General features: G+C 42.8%; 1 protein-coding gene across 2 annotated transcripts in view; it reads left to right on the top strand.

Moving 5' to 3' along the window:
- Nucleotides 1-1,838: 1,838 nt before the first annotated feature.
- jakmip3 (Janus kinase and microtubule interacting protein 3) overlaps nucleotides 1,839-17,393 on the top strand; it is a 28,029-nt gene continuing 12,474 nt past the window's right edge. The window contains exons 1-9 of one of the 2 annotated variants that reach the window (XM_073489766.1): nucleotides 1,839-1,973; nucleotides 5,136-5,378; nucleotides 6,034-6,273; nucleotides 12,976-13,176; nucleotides 14,339-14,446; nucleotides 14,886-15,041; nucleotides 15,519-15,647; nucleotides 15,740-15,775; nucleotides 15,978-16,049. In XM_073489766.1, the coding sequence (XP_073345867.1) occupies nucleotides 1,839-1,973; nucleotides 5,136-5,378; nucleotides 6,034-6,273; nucleotides 12,976-13,176; nucleotides 14,339-14,446; nucleotides 14,886-15,041; nucleotides 15,519-15,647; nucleotides 15,740-15,775; nucleotides 15,978-16,049 (1,320 nt within the window). Of the gene's footprint in view, nucleotides 1,974-5,135; nucleotides 5,379-6,033; nucleotides 6,274-12,975; nucleotides 13,177-14,332; nucleotides 14,447-14,885; nucleotides 15,042-15,518; nucleotides 15,648-15,739; nucleotides 15,776-15,977; nucleotides 16,050-17,393 lie in introns of both variants that reach the window. The other variant, XM_073489765.1, reaches the window with a different exon arrangement.

The raw sequence follows: 17,393 nt of genomic DNA, 5'->3' as shown, positions 1-17,393 counted from the left end.
TCTCTGTCTCTCTGTCTCTCTCTGTCTGTCTGTCTGTCTGTCTCTCTGTATGTCTCTCTGTCTCTGTCTCTGCCTGTCTCTCTCTCTGTCTCTCTGTCTCTCTCTGTCTGTCTCTCTGTCTCTGTCTCTGTCTCTCTCTCTCTCTCTGTCTCTGTATCTCAGATTTATTCTGTTTCTCTGATGTCAGTCTGTGATTTTATTTTGAAAGGAACTGAGCTGAGTCACTGCATCAGACAACCTGCTGGTGAAAATAACTGCTGGTCTGTGGTGGATCTCCTGGTCCTGGAACATGATGAGAGGCCAACAAGGGTCCAGATGAACCGGGTAAAGACCCTGACCGTCAATGGTCCAATGGAACGCCTGACCAGGTCAGATCTAAAGGACCAATGATGGAGAAGAACCACAGGGTCTGGTCAGAACCACAGGTCCCACTCCGACCAGCAGGAGGTCCTAGTGGATCACTGGACTAACGATCAGGGTGAGGTCTGTCAGAACCGTCTGTTCTCCAGAAACAGACCAGGGAGGTGGTGGACTGAACCTGGATTGTACCTGGACTCCTCCTCTTCATTTCGAACCTGTTAAATCATGTTGACAGTAAACTGTTTTCTCCAGAAACATCTCAGTGTTTACCAGCAAACTGCCTGTCAGTGTGTGTGTGTGAATACCAATGAGAAGCTAAAAGCTAAATTTGTATCCACGAGGTGAAACATCTCAATCTGACAGCAACCAACAATTACCACACACACACACACACACACACACACACACACTGAGATGTTGTTTCCTGTTGTTGTACTAAGTCTGGATTGTCACAGTTGTTCAGTGCACAGATGAATTCTTCTGACTGATCCAGATCAATAATCAGGATATTGATGAGGAGCAGTGAGCCAGAAGATTCACCTCAACCTTCAAACTGCGTTTAACTCTGAGCCTGAAAAACAGAAGAGAGTAACTGAACTACTTTATACTTTGAGTAAAATATCAGAGTACTCTTTTCTGGAATGACGGAGAGCCTCCAGCAGAGGGAGACACATCTCTGATGGTGTGATGATAAAGATGATGACGGTGTAATGACGGAGAGCCTCCAGCAGAGGGAGACACAGCTCTGATGCTTCAGCTGTGTGTCACACTGAAGGATGCTGGGAGGAGGAAGAGGAGGAGGATGACGGCAGCAGAGGCTGCAGAGATGCTAACAGCACCGACACACAAACACACACTGACAGCAGCTAACTGCTAACTGATACAGACAGACAGACAGACAGAGAGAGAGAGAGAGAGAGAGAGAGAGAGAGAGAGAGAGAGAGAGAGACAGGTGGATAGACAGACAGGTGGAGAGAGGTTGAGGCTCTCAGCTGCAGCACACACACACACACACACACACACACAGACAGGTACACAGCTGCAGGGAAGCTAGCAGGTTAGCATGCTCAGGATAGGAGGCTAACCTACTCTCTCTCTCTCTTACACACACACACACACACACAGAAATGCAGTGTCTGAGGCTTCCTATTGGACGGTGAGTGAGCTACATCTTTTAATGTGTGTGTGTTCAGTTAGGCCTCAACTATCTGTGTGTGTGTGTGTGTGTGTGTGTGTGTGTGTGTGTGTGTGTGTGTGTCACCTGTCCTGCATCAAACACAGGTGATCAGTTTCAGGTAAGTCAGGAAGTGATTTCACACACAAGTACTGCTGATACTACAGTGTGTGTGTGTGTGTGTGTGTGTGTGTGTGTGTGTGTGTGTGTGTGTGTGTGTGTGTGTGTGTGTGTCACAGGTCCAGATGTAGTCTCACCTTAGATTGACATAGAGCTCACAGGGGGGCGGAGCCTGCAGGTGGTGATGTCAAGACGAGGTGCAGGAGGGCGGGGGAAGGGAGAGCGACCTGATGCCATGGCGACCCTTCAAGCAGCCAATGAGGAGCTGAGAGCCAAACTGACAGACATCCAGATAGAACTACAACAGGAGAAGAACAAGGTAAAGACTACAAATCCCAGAGAACTACTGGGTCTACTATCAACACTTCTACTACTGTACTGTACTGACATTACTCACTGCAGTACTAATACTACTTACTGCAGCACTAATACTACTCACCGCAGTACTAACACTACTTACTGCAGTACTAATACTACTCACTGTAGAACTTATACTACTCACTGCAGTACTTATACTACTCACTGCAGTAATAACACTACCCACTGCAGTACTAATAGTACTCACTGCAGTACTACTACTACTCACTGCAGTACTAATACTATTCACTGCAGTACTAATACTACTCACCGCAGTACTAACACTACTTACTGCAGTACTAATACTATTCACTGTAGTACTAATACTACTCACTGCATTACTAACACTACTCACTGTAGAACTTATACTACTCACTGCAGTACTTATACTACTCACTGCAGTAATAACACTACCCACTGCAGTACTAATAGTACTCACTGCAGTACTAACATTACTCACTGCAGTACTGATACTACTCACTGCAGTACTTATACTACTCACTGCAGTACTAACACTACTTACTGCAGTGCTAATACTACTCACTGCAGTACTAACATTACTCACTGCAGTACTGATACTACTCACTGCAGTACTAACACTACTCACTGCAATACTAATACTACTCACTGCAGTACTAACACTACTCACTGCAATACTAATACTACTCACTGTAGTACTAATACTAATCACTGTAGTAGTAACACTACTCACTGCAGTACTAATACTACTCACTGTAGTACTACTACTACTCACTGCAGTACTAATACTATCTCACTGCAGTACTAACATTACTCACTGCAGTACTTATAGTACTCTCTTGAGTAATAACACTACTCACCGCAGTACTAACACTACTTACTGCAGTACTAATACTACTCACCGCAGTACTAACACTACTTACTGCAGTACTAATACTACTCACTGTAGTACTAATACTACTCACTGCATTACTAATACTACTCACTGTAGTACTAACACTACTCACTGCATTACTAATACTACTCTCTGGAGTAATAACACTACTCACTGCAGTACTAATACTATTCATTGCAGTACTGATACTACTCACTGCAGTACTTATACTACTCACTGCAGTACTAATACTATCTCACTGGAGTACTAATACTACTCACTGGAGTAGTAATACTACTTACTGGAGTACAACTACTACTTACTGTAGTAGTAACACTACTCACTGCAGTACTAATACTACTCACTGTAGTACTAATACTACTCACTGTAGTAGTAACACTACTCACTGCAGTACTAATACTACTCACTGTAGTAGTAACACGACTCACTGCAGTACTAATACTACTCACTACAGTACTTATACTACTCACTGCAGTACTAATACTACTCACTGGAGTAATAACACGACTCACTGCAGTACTAATACTATTCACTGCAGTACTAATACTACTCACTGCAGTACTAATACTACTCACTGAAGTAGAGACCCTTCTCACTGGAGTAGAGACACTACTCACTGGAGTACTTATACTACTCACTACAGTACTAATACTATTCACTGCGGTACTAATACTACTCACTGCAGTAGTAACACTACTCACTGCAGTACTTATACTACTCACTGCAGTACTTATACAACTTACTGCAGTACTAATACTACTCACTGGATTAGTAACACTACTCACTGCAGTACTAATACTACTCACTGGAGTACTAATACTACTCAATGTAGTAGTAACACTACTCACGGCAGTACTTATACTACTCACTGCAGTACTAATACTACTCACTGTAGTAGTAACACTACTCACTGCAGTACTTATACAACTTACTGCAGTACTAATACTACTCACTGTATTAGTAACACTACTCACTGCAGTACTAATACTACTCACTGGAGTAGTAACACTACTCACTGCAGTACTTATTCTACTCACTGCAGTACTAATACTACTCACTGGAGTAGTAACACTACTCACTGCAGTACTTATTCTACTCACTGCAGTACTAATATTACTCACTTTAGTAGAACTTGTATTGACTGTAGTACTACCAGAGATGCTCACAAGTCATTTTTTGTCTCAAGTCTGTTATGGTTGTAAAGAGTGTTCTATCATCCGGTGCGTAGAACTCTGCAGTTCTATCTAAGGAATTCAAAGCTTGTACTGTATTATCATCACTCCTTTATCTATTAGCAGAGAGTATTATCAGCACTGATTAGTAGTTTGTAGTTTGATCACTTTAAACAGGCTATTGCAATGCAATATGGAAAAAAACAGAATGGAAGTTTTCCTTTAAAATTAATAACTGTATTTTGCTTTGCATAATTAAATACACATAAATACACAGCTCCAGTAGCTGAATGTCAAACACTAGTGCTGCCAAATTATCTGAAATATACTGCAAGTCCATAAACTGGTGATATTAAAACATAAACAGTTTTGTTCCCGAGACATCTACCATTTGTGTAAATTGGCACCTTTCTTTGTTTGAAAAAAAAAACCAACTGATTCCTTGCATGAAAATAAAACTCTACTACTTCTAAACGTGTGTAGCAGCAGAAATGTAAAAAGACACTGCAGTTTACTTTCTTATGACAGAGCATCAATTATCAGTAATTTACTTATTGGCTGGATAGCACAACATCTTTCAGTGTTTAAATTAGTAAAGAAAAATTCTGAACCCTTGCGTGCTGTTGAGCTAAACATGTTTGCTAACCATCCATAGGCACTGAGATTAACTTTCACATTACCAAGCGACTGACCTATTCGGGTGTGTTTTCAGGTCCCTGATAAAGTTTGATGTGGTCCATCCAGCATCCTTTATATTAATTCTGCAAATGCTGCATTTGGCGATTCTTTTGCAAAGCTTATGACAAACGGGAGAGCAGCAGCACCAGATGCATAAGGTTACGCATGAAGGAATGACGTTCAGCTCGTCAGGTATTTTCTTAATGTTGATGCGCCAAAAAATCAAAAATATAGATTGTTTATTAGTCCCAAATCTTGTGTCCGAGTCGAGTCTCAAGTCTTTTGAGGGCGAGTCTCAGGTCAAGACTCAAGTCACTCAGTGTGTGACTTAAGTGCGACTCGAGTCCAAGTCGCAAACTTGAGTCCCTATCTCTGAGTACTACTTCCTGTCCATCCTCAGGTGAGTCGTCTGGAGAGGGAGAAGAGTCAGGAGGTGAAGGCAGAGCACCACAGAGCAACGGTTGCCGTGACGGAGCTGAAAACTAAACTCCACGAGGAGAAGCAGAAGGAGCTAGCAGTTACCAGGGAGACGTTACTACGGCAACACGAGATGGAGCTAATGAGAGTCATCAAGATCAAAGACGGAGAGATTCAACGTCTCAATGGACTGGTGACAACGCTGAGGGACGGATCCACCGACAAGGTGACCACACCTGTCTGTCTGTGTCTGTCTGTCTCTCTGTACGCCTGTCTGTCTGTCTGTACACCTGTCTGTCTGTGTCTGTGTCTGTCTGTCTCTCTGTCTGTACACCTGTCTGTCTGTGTCTGTCTGTCTTTGTCTTTGTCTTTGTCTTTGTCTGTGTCTGTCTGTCTCTCTATAATCCCTCAGGTGAGTTCTGGTCTGCTTCAGGAGCTCCTCCTCCTCAGGAAGTCCAGGAGGATCCTGATCAAAACAGCTGTCTCCTCTGCGATATCTGAGCTACATGTCCTGTCTCTTAAGTCCAGACACCCTGTTAGACCAGAAACACAGCTGATGACTGGAACATAGACCAGGACCACAGCTGAGGACTGGAACAGAGACCAGGATCAAAACTGATGACTAGAAACAGGGACCAGGACCACAACTGAGGACTGGAACAAAGGCCAGGACCACAACTGATGACTGGAACAGAGACCAAGACCATAGCTAAGGACTGGAACAGAAACCAGGACCACAGCTGAGGACTGGAACAGAGACCAGGACCACAGCATGTGGTTCGGTGCTTTGAGCAGTACTGGGACCAGTTTTCCTCAGGTGACCCCATCTCCTCCTCTTGTCTTTGTTCAGGTGATTAACACTCTGTCCTCTCATTCTTCAGGTGAGGACTGCCCTGCTGGCGGAGGTGGAGGAAGCGAGGAGGAGCTGGGAGATGGAGCGGTGTCGCCTTCAGCAGGAGGTTCAGGAGCTGCGTGGAGCTAAGAGGACATCTGAGGAGGCTCTGACATCGGCTCAGCAGGCCTGCCAGGCACGAGCAGCTGAACTACGATCAGCTCATCACCAACACCAGGAGGAGCTGAACAAGACGAAGAGAGACTGTGAGAGGGAGATCCGCCGACTGGTACGAGCCACTGCATCACGCTGCATCACACTGTATCACACTATATCACACTGTATCACACTATATCACACTGCATCACACTGCATCACACTGTATCACACTATATCACACTGCATCACACTATCACACTGTATCACACTATATCACAATGCATCACACTGTATCCCACTATATCACAATATATCACTGCATCACACTGTATCACACTATATCACACTATGTCACACTGCATCACACTATATCACAATGCATCACACTGTATCACACTGTATCACACTATCACACTATCACACTATATCATACTACATCACAATATATCACACTGCATCACTCTATATCACACTGCATCACACTGTATCACACTGCATCACACTATATCACACTGCATCACACTATATCACAATGCATCACTATGTATCACACTATATCACACTACATCACAATATATCACTGCATCACACTGTATCACACTATATCACACTATGTCACACTGCATCACACTATATCACAATGCATCACACTGTATCACACTGTATCACACTATCACACTATCACACTATATCATACTACATCACAATATATCACACTGCATCACTCTATATCACACTGCATCACACTGTATCACACTGCATCACACTATATCACACTATATCACAATATATCACTGCATCACACTGTATCACACTATATCACACTATGTCACACTGCATCACACTATATCACAATGCATCACACTGTATCACACTGTATCACACTATCACACTATCACTATGTATCACACTATATCACACTACATCACAATATATCACTGCATCACACTGTATCACACTATATCACACTGCATCACACTATGTCACACTGCATCACACTATATCACAATGCATCACACTGCATCACACTATATCACAATGCATCGCACTGTATCACACTGTATCACACTACATCACACTACATCACAATATATCACTGCATCACACTATATCACACTATGTCACACTGCATCACACTATATCACAATGCACCACACTGCATCACACTGTATCACACGATATCGCACTATATCACACTGTATCACATTATATCACACTGTATCACCCTGTATCACACTATCTCACACTGTATCACATTATATCACACTGTTTCACACTACATCACACTTCATCACACTATATCACACTGTATCACACTGTTTCACACTGCATCACACTATATCACAATGCATCACAATATATCACACTGTATCACACTTTATCACACTACATCACAATATACCACACTGCATCACACTGTATCACACTATATCACACTATATCACACTGTATCACATTATATCACACTGTATCACCCTGTATCACACTATCTCACACTGTATCACATTATATCACATTATATCACACTGTTTCACACTACATCACACTGCATCACACTATATCACACTGTATCACACTATATCACAATGCATCACACTGTATCACACTATATCACACTACATCACAATATATCACTGCATCACACTGTATCACACTATGTCACACTGCATCACACTATATCACAATATATCACACTATATCACACTATGTCACACTGCATCACACTATATCACAATGCATCACACTGTTTCACACTGCATCACAATATACCACAGTGCATCACACTATATCACACTATATCACACTATGTCACACTGCATCACACTATATCACAATGCATCACACTGTTTCACACTACATCACAATATACCACACTGCATCACACTATATCACACTATATCACACTGCATCACACTATGTCACACTGCATCACACTATATCACAATGCATTGCACTGTATCACACTGTATCACACTACATCACAATATATCACTGCATCACACTGTATCACACTATATCACACTATGTCACACTATATCACACTGTATCACATTATATCACACTGTATCACACTATATCATATTGTATCACATTATATTACACTGTATTACACTGTATCACACTATATCACACTGCATCACACTATATCAGACTGTATTACACTATATCACGCTGCATCATACTGTATCACACTATATCACACTGCATCACACTATATCATACTATATCACACTGCATCACACTATATCACACTGCATCACACTATATCACAATGCATCACACTATCACACCATATCACACTACATCACAATATATCACACTGCATCACACTGTATCACTCTATATCACACTATATCACACTGTGTCACACTATATCACACTATATCACACTATCACACTGTATCACGCTGCATCATACTGTATCACACTAGACTTTAGACTTTTATTCATCCCACATCGGGGAAATTCACTTGTGACAGTAGCAGGTAGACAGACATACAATAAGTACAAGGGACATTAAAGAAGTAGACTTAAAAATACTAAAAAGGATTTAGATAAGAGAAAGAAAATATAAATATGTAAAAAAAAAAATAACAATGGCATTATTGCACAGGATAATTGCACAAGATGGCGGAGGTGGAAGTTGTAAGTAGTGCAAGATAAGTAGATGCTTATAGTCCTACATTAAGGGTATTGGTGTTGAACAGTCTGACAGCAGTTGGAATGAATGACCTGCGGTAGCGTTCCTTTTTACACTGTGGGTGAAGCAGTCTGTTACTGAAGGAGCTGCTTAAGGCCCCCACAGTCTCATGTAGGGGGTGAGAGGGGTTGTCCATAATTGATGTCAGCTTGGCTAACATCCTCCTCTCACCCACCTCCTCAATGGAGTCCAGAGGACAGTCCAAGACTGAGCCAGCCCTTTTGACCAGCTTATTGAGTCTCTTCCTGTCCGTCTCTGAGCTTCCACAGCCCCAGCAGATCACAGCGTAGAAGATAGCCGATGCTACCACAGAGTCATAAAAAGTTTTTAACAGTGTCCTGCACACACCAAAGGACCTCAGTCTCCTCAGCAGATGGAGACGACTTTGGCCCTTCTTGTACAGGACATCTGTGTTGTGTGTCCAGTCCAGTTTGTTATTTATGTGAACACCCAGGTATTTGTACTCCTCCACAATCTCAATGTCCAAACCCTGTATGTCCACCAGTGCGGTTTGAGGAGCTTTCCTCCTGAAATCGAGCACCACTTCCTTTGTCTTGCTGGCGTTGATACGCAGGTGGTCCAGTTCACACCAGGCGACAAAGTTGGTGATGACCTTCTATACTCCAGATCGTTCCCCTCTGCCACACGTGCAACGATGACTGTATTGTCGGAAAACTTCTGGAGGTGGCATCTGTCCGTGTTGTAACTGAAGTCTGATGTGTAGAGTGTGAAGAGGAAAGGAGAGAGCACTGTACCCTGTGGAGCTCCCGTGCTGCAGACTACCACATCAGACACACAGTCACGGAGCCTCACATACTGCGGTCTATATGTGAGGTAGTCGGTGGTCCATGCAGCCAGGTGGCAGTTGGCTCCAGCTCCTTCCAGCTCCCCCCTGAGCAGTGATGGTTGGATTGTGTTGAAAGCACTGGAGAAGTCAAAAAACATGACTCTCACAGTGCTCCCGGTGCTCTCCAGGTGTAAAAGTGACCTGTGCAGCAGGTAGATGACAGCGTCTTCCACACCAATGCCAGGTCGATAAGCAAACTGCAGGGGGTCCATCTCGCTGTTCACCAGGTGTCGAAGGTGGGTGAGAACGATTCTCTCCATGGTGTTCATAAAGTGAGAGGTCAAAGCCACTGGCTTGAAGTGGTTGGGCTCCCTGAGGTGCGCAGTCTTTGGGACAGGAGTGGTTCCACAATGTTTTCCACAGGAGTGGAACTCTCTCCAGACTGAGGCTTAGGTTGAAAATGTGCAGGAGTACTCCACAGAGCTGATCGGCACAGTCCTTCAGCAGTCTGGAGTTGATGCCATCAGGGCCAGTAGCCTTCCTCGCCTTGGTCCTCCTCAGCTCCTTCCTCACTTGATCAGCTGTTATGGAGAGGCTGGGGGTGTTGGTGGGGCCATGGAGTGACCTCTGTTGAGAGGGGTCGGGGGTGGGGTGTGTGGATCGTTCAGGCAGGGAGTGGAGGGGGGTGGCGTGGTGTGGGGGTCTCAGAGGTGTACTGGATGGAGAGGCGGGGGGGTGGTGTGACAGCACAGTAAGGTCTGAGCTCTGGTGAGTGGGGGAGGGAGAAGTGGCACAGTCGAATCTGTTAAAAAACAGATTCAACTCATTTGCCCAGTCCTGGTCTCCAGATTCAGGGCCCCTCCCGCTGTCCTTTGTGTGGCCAGAGATGGTTTTTTAGGCCTCTCCACTGTATCACACTGCATCACACTATATTATACTGCATCACCCTGTATCACACTATATCACACTATATCACACTGTATAACACTGCATCACCCTGTATCACACTGTATCACACTATATCACACTGCATCACACTGTATAACACTGCATCACCCTGTATCACACTGTATCACACTTTATCACACTGCATCACACTGTATAACACTGCATCACCCTGTATCACACTGTATCACACTTTATCACACTGTATCACACTATATCACACTGCATCACACTATATCACACTGGCTCACACTGTATCACACTATATCACACTGCATCACACTATATCACACTGCATCACCCTGTATTGCACTATATCACACTACATCACACTGAATCACACTACATCACACTACATCACACTGCATCACACTATATCACACTACATCACACTATATCACACTGTTGATGATGGTTCTTAGTCATCCAGGTCATGGTAATTCTACATGCTATATCGTAGGCAACTGGACTTTTGGTTTCTTGAAGACGTTTCACGTCTCATCTGAGAAGCTTCTTCAGTTCTTCAGTTCAGAACTGAAGAAGCTTCTCTAAAGAGAGGTGAAACGTCTTCAAGAAACTGAAACAAGTCCAGTTAGAAGCACTTAGAACTGTATCACACTGCATCACACTACACTAGCGTTTATCAGATATTTCAGCTGTCCATAAGAATTATTCTGTAAATCTAAAATAATCTTCAGAGTCAATTTGTTTGACATTTAAATGATTCCCAGCTGCAGTAAATACATAAAGGGCCATCACTGTAAACCTGGTAAAGTTGAGGCCAAAATTGAAGTAGTAAGATGAGACTAAAAGATTTGCAGACCTCATATTGAAAATTGTAACAGTGTAAAAAGGGGAAAAAAATGTTTTAAATAGTTATGTTTGTCTCAAGTTGAAAAAACGTGTTGAAATGACCACACAAAAACCAGAATAACTAGGAATCCTCATTTAAATGTACTGAATATTAGCGAGAGAGTTACACCTGCTGCCACCACTAGATGTGAGCATGAGCCTTTCTTTGGAAAAATCTTTTCTTTTTCACACAAGTATAGAAAATAACTCTAAATGTCGAGCATCAGACACTGATGACCAGAATCAACTGAAACATGAGAAATACTAATTTTTTTTCTTTTCTTCAGTATTACTGAGGCATCACATTTCAATTCTGTTAATCTTTTAGGTTCAGGACTTTGTGATCCAAACACTCCAGAACAAAACAAAGCTGATGAATGAATGAGTTATTATAAACATGAACACATGAGAAAACAGAGAGAGAGACTGAGCCACACAGACTGGAGCAGGACAAAGACACAGTGAGAGTCAAACGCAGACTGGTACAACAAACAGTCTCACACACTGAACACACTGAACAGAGTCTCACTGCACTTTAACTGAATCAGCTGCTTCAAGTATTCTAGTTCAACAAGGTCCGATTAACAAAGACAACAAGACTTTTTGTCCTCCACTTTCAGGTGTTTTGCTACAAAGTGGTAACAAATGCCAGGTGTTGCAGTCATAGTATGTTGGTTATCTAAGCTTATGGCGTCTAACATGCACCTGCCTGCTCTTGTGTGACTGGCCGAGTCTCTACAGGTGGTCTGATAACCAGTGTGTGTGTGTGTGTGTGTGTGTGGTTGTATTTGTGTGTGTGTGTGCGTGTGTGTGTGTGTGTGTGTGTGACAGAGTCCAGAGGGGTTGTCTCAGTGTTTGAGGAGGTACCGGCCCATGATGCAGTTAGTCACACAGTGTGTAGAGGCCCACTGTGCAGGATAACAGTCAATTACTGAAACAGGCTGTTTGCAGCCACACAACAGAAATTAAAAGTCTTTTTGACCTTTTCTACACACATGTGCTGGCTCGGCCTGGCTCGGTTTGACTTGTAACGTCAGCCGAGCACGGCAGGGATTTACATCTCCATGACAACAGGGCAGACCACTTGAAGGTCTTTTACTGATGTCAAAATGGTGTTGAGTCGTGGTCAAAAAAACGCTTCCTGTCTGCAGTGTTCAAAGAATTAACAGCAACAAAACTCACTTACAAACATCCTGTAAATCCTTCAGAACAAAAGTCCCCTGTTATGTAGTTATTTAAAAGCTTTTATTTTGTAGCATGATGTATGACATCATGGGACATGATGACAGAATGACTCACCTGAGCTGCAGGTTCATGTTCACCTGTTTGATTTTACATTCAGAGCCCCGCCCCTTACCTGTATGTCTGACTAACCCCGCCCCTTACCTGTCTGTGTGACTAACCCTGCCTCTTACCTGTCTGTCTACTTGCCTGTCTTACCTGACTAAGCTGTCTGTGTCTTACCTGACTTACCTCTCTGACTCTAACCTGACTCACCTGTTCGTCTACCTGTCTGTCTGCCTCCCTGTCTCCCTGTCTGTGTGCAGATGGATGAGATAAAGCTGAAGGACAGAGCTGTCAGTGTATTGGATAAAGCCCTGGGGCTGCAGGCGGGACACGCCCACCGTCTCCAGCTGCAGACTCAGGCTGCTGAGCAGCAAATCGCAGCCCTCAGAGACGCACAGAGGGTGGGGCTAAATCACCCTGGCCAAGCCCCTAACCCCACCCCTAACACTCCTCCTCACATTGTAAGCCCCGCCTCTTCCTGCTGACACTGCATGAAATAAATTCACTTCATCATGACATCATTAAACACGTGACCACTGAACCATCCAAACATTCAGAGCACAGCTGCGTTCTGATCACAAGTTTTTCTTCAAACATTGATTTTTTTCTCTGTGCTTTGGCCTTTTGACGTTTTAGTTCATTGTTTTTTTTACAGAGTTTAAGAAAAAATTAACTAAACTAAATAAGTGTTGTAAGTGAGAGCTACGTATTAACCAGCTGATCACTGCACCATGTTTCCTCAGTTAACCTGAGAAGTCTGAGGTGGACCGGAGTGATTTACAGTAACTTTTGTGATGGTATCAGATTTTCTTTTAATATATGTTTTTAATCCAGGTGTTTACGTTACCATGGTAGCACACAGAGGAAGTGATGTGTGTGTTGGTGACGTTGCAGAGTAGCCTGGCCCCTCCCACCACACAGATTTCCCTGATACTTAGTTTGTGTCAGCCAATCACAACCGTTTCTTTTATATGGGGCACTTTGATAGATGATTTGAAAAATCACATGACACACGTTTCACTGCTTTGAGTGGTTGAAGGGTTATCCTGTTGGTTCCAGTGTAATGTTCTGGATCTCCTGCCACATGTCTTTGGTGCTGCTGATGTTGATGTCTCTCTCCAGTCTCTGCTGATGTCTCCTCTTTGCCTCCTTGATGCCAGCTTTCAGTCTTGGTCTGGCAGTGCTGTATGCTTCTGTGAGGAACCGCTTTAGGTCCAAGTCAGGTTAGCTTAGCTCTGATCCCGGCTCTCTTTTCTCTCTTTCTGGGGCAGTCGCATTACTTACAGTGATTTATGTTTGGTCCAGCTGGTCTGGCTGGCTGGTTGGGAGATGTGGTCAGCAGAGATTGTTTCACGGTCTGCTTCACTCTGTCCAAACCCCACTTCCTTTTCTGTTGATGAGAAGATTTTATTAGTAATATGTGCTTCAGTAATTAAAGGTGAAAAGATCACAAATTAAAGTTTGATGGAGCTACCAGCCACCGCATCTGCATGAGCATCTTGGATGTTAATAGTCTGTAACAACCTAAAAATAACTGTGCACTGTGTGTGTGCGTGTGTGTGCGTGTGTGTGCGTGTGTGTGTGTGTGTGTGTGGGTGGGTGGGTGTGTGTGTGCAGTCTCAGGAGGACCGGGACACTCGGAGGTTTCAGTTAAAAATTGCTGAGCTCAGCGCCGTCGTCAGGAAACTAGAGGATCGAAACGCTCTTCTGTCTGAAGAACGCAATGAACTGGTAACACCAAAATGTTTCTATAGTTTCCATATTTTAAATATTTTCTGTATTTTAAATATTTTCTGTATTTTATATATTTTTAAAAAATTCTGTATTTTAAATATTTAAATATTTTCTGTTTTTTCTGTATTTTAAATATTTTCTATATTTTAAATATTTTGTTTTTTCTGTTTTTTTAAATATTTTAAATATTTTCAGTTTTTTGTTTTTTAAAATATTTTTATATTTTAAATATTTTCTGTATTGTAAAATTTTTTAAAATATTTTGTTTTTTCTGTTTTTTAAATATTTTCTATATTATAAATATTTTTTTTCTGTTTTTTTAATATTTTAAATATTTTGTGTTTTTTGTTTTTTAAATATTTTCTATATTTTAAATATTTTCTGTATTTTAAATATGTTCTGTATTTTAAATATTTTCTGTATTGACCTTTTGCAGCTGAAGCGTCTGAGGGAGGCGGAGAGTCAGTTTCTTCCTCTTCTGGACAAAAACAAACGTCTGAGCAGGAAAAACGAGGAGCTGGCTCTAGCACTGCGTCGCCTTGACAACAAGCTTCGCTTTGTCACCCAAGAGAACCTGGAGATGGTAACTATGGTAACCCCTCACCATCTTCTCCTGTACCCTGACAACACACTGAGTGCTGGTTCTGTCCTAGTCAAACCAGTAGTAAAGTTCCAGACTGAGACCAGTTACATCCATTCTCAAACTAAACAGTTGGTCTGAAGAAGTCTAGATGTGTCGTTTTATCATTTAAAGGGAACAAAACCAAAACACAGTAACTGAGCTGAGACCTGATAATAAATGATTATACCAGAGAACAGTGTCAAAATAACATGTGAGATAGCTGAAGCTGAAGCTAAGTGTTGATGATCTGATGCTTCAGTATCTTCATGATTTTGTTGGATACACACATACACACACAACAGTAGATTAACTTCATTTTTTAAAATGACTTGTATTAGTTGTGATTCAGCAGACTCAGACTAGAGAACACAGAAACTAGAGAAGCCTGAGTTCTGCTGAGACAGGAGGCATCCTCAGTGTTGGACCTAACACTGTTTGTTTCCACAGAGAAGACCGAGTTCTCTCAACGACCTGGACCGCACCAGTTACCATGGTTACAGCCAGGAGGAGAGAGAGATGGAGTTTCTACGGTTACAAGTGGTGGAGCAGCAACACATCATCGACGACCTGTCCAAAGTAAACACTACCAGTACTGCACTAGACTGACTACTGTTACTACATCAACATGTGTAACATCTATATTTAAATTCAAACTGTTTGCGTTTCAGGCTCTGGAGACAGCTGGTTATGTGAAGAATGTTATAGTAAGTATTAAGCCACAGTTCTAATAGTACTGTCAGTACTTCTGGTCATACTTTTACTGTTAAAACTGTTTTATGTTCAATGAGAGACTTGCTGGTGAACATAGTTCCAGATACTTCCCTCAGGAGTTGGTGGAGACCAAACTCAGAACTAAAAGAGAGAATATTGATCAGGTAATTGTGTTGTTGTCTGTCTGTCCTCCAGGAGAGAGACATGTTACTGAGGTACAGACGTCAGGACTCAGTGAGGAGGAAACGAACCTTCAGAGCCTGCAGGGTGAGACTGGACACACGCTTCAGACCCGTTGACCTGTCTGTCCACTGTGTGACACCTCGTCGTTTACATAATACTGTTACTACTACTACTGCTACTGCTGCTACTACTACTGCTACTACTACTGCTACTACTGCTACTACTACTGCTACTACTGCTACTACTACTGCTACTACTGCTACTGCTACTACTGCTACTACTACTACTGCTACAACTACTACTGCTACTACTACTACTGCTACTGCTACTACTGTTACTACTACTACTGTTACTACTACTGCTACTACTACTGCTGCTACTACTACTGCTACTACTACTGCTGCTACTACTACTGCTACTACTACTGCTATTTCTGCTACTACTACTGCTAGTGCTACTACTATTGCTACTGCTACTGCTACAACTGCTACTACTACTACTGCTACTGCTACAACTGCAACTACTACTACTGCTACAACTACTAGTGCTACTACTACTACTGCTACTACTACTGCTACTGCTACTACTACTACTGCTACTACTGCTACTACTACTGCTACTGCTATTACTACTGCTACTACTACTACTACTACTGCTACTGCTACTACAGCTACTACAACTACTACTGCTACTACTGCTACTACTACTGCTAGTACTACTACTACTGCTACTACTGCTACTACTGCTACCACTGCTACTACTACTGCTACTACTACTACTACTGCTACTGCTACAACTGCTACTACTACTACTGCTACAACTACTACTACAACTGCTACTACTACTACTGCTACAACTACTACTACTACTGCTACTACTACTACTGCTACTGTCCAGACCGCTGCTCCACGTGATTGACGACTGACCTGTCACGCCCCCCACCTGGAGCCTTCTTCTTCTCCACCTACTCTTGCAGCACACAGTACTGTGTCTCTCACAAGCTCCCCCTGGGAGCCAACCCAGGTACTGACACTCTCCATGGCTCAACGGCACTACCATGGTCCACTGTCTCCTACTGGCTGTAATAAGGCCATTTCCACTGCTGTGATTAACTGGATTCCAATTCCTGTTGTTATTTCACATCGCAAATCAATACACACGCACAGGTGGAGTCGAACTATCAATCACAGTGTGCTTGTTAATCCAACCAGGTCAGCTAACACCAAACTGCACACCAGCAATCTAACCTTTGGGTTATTTAACATCCGCTCACTGACCAACAAGGGACCTCTGCTCTATGATCTACTGAATGACCGTAAGTTTGATTTCTTTTGCTTGACTGAGACATGGCAGCAGCCTAATGACTTTTCACACCTTAATCAAACTATTCCTCCTGGATTTGTCTACTCATCACTACCTCTGGCAGAG

The sequence above is a fragment of the Pagrus major genome, chromosome 20, assembly GCF_040436345.1.
Source record: "Pagrus major chromosome 20, Pma_NU_1.0".
In the NCBI taxonomy this organism is placed as follows: Eukaryota; Metazoa; Chordata; class Actinopteri; order Spariformes; family Sparidae; genus Pagrus; species Pagrus major.
This window is presented reverse-complemented; position numbering and strand designations above follow the sequence as displayed.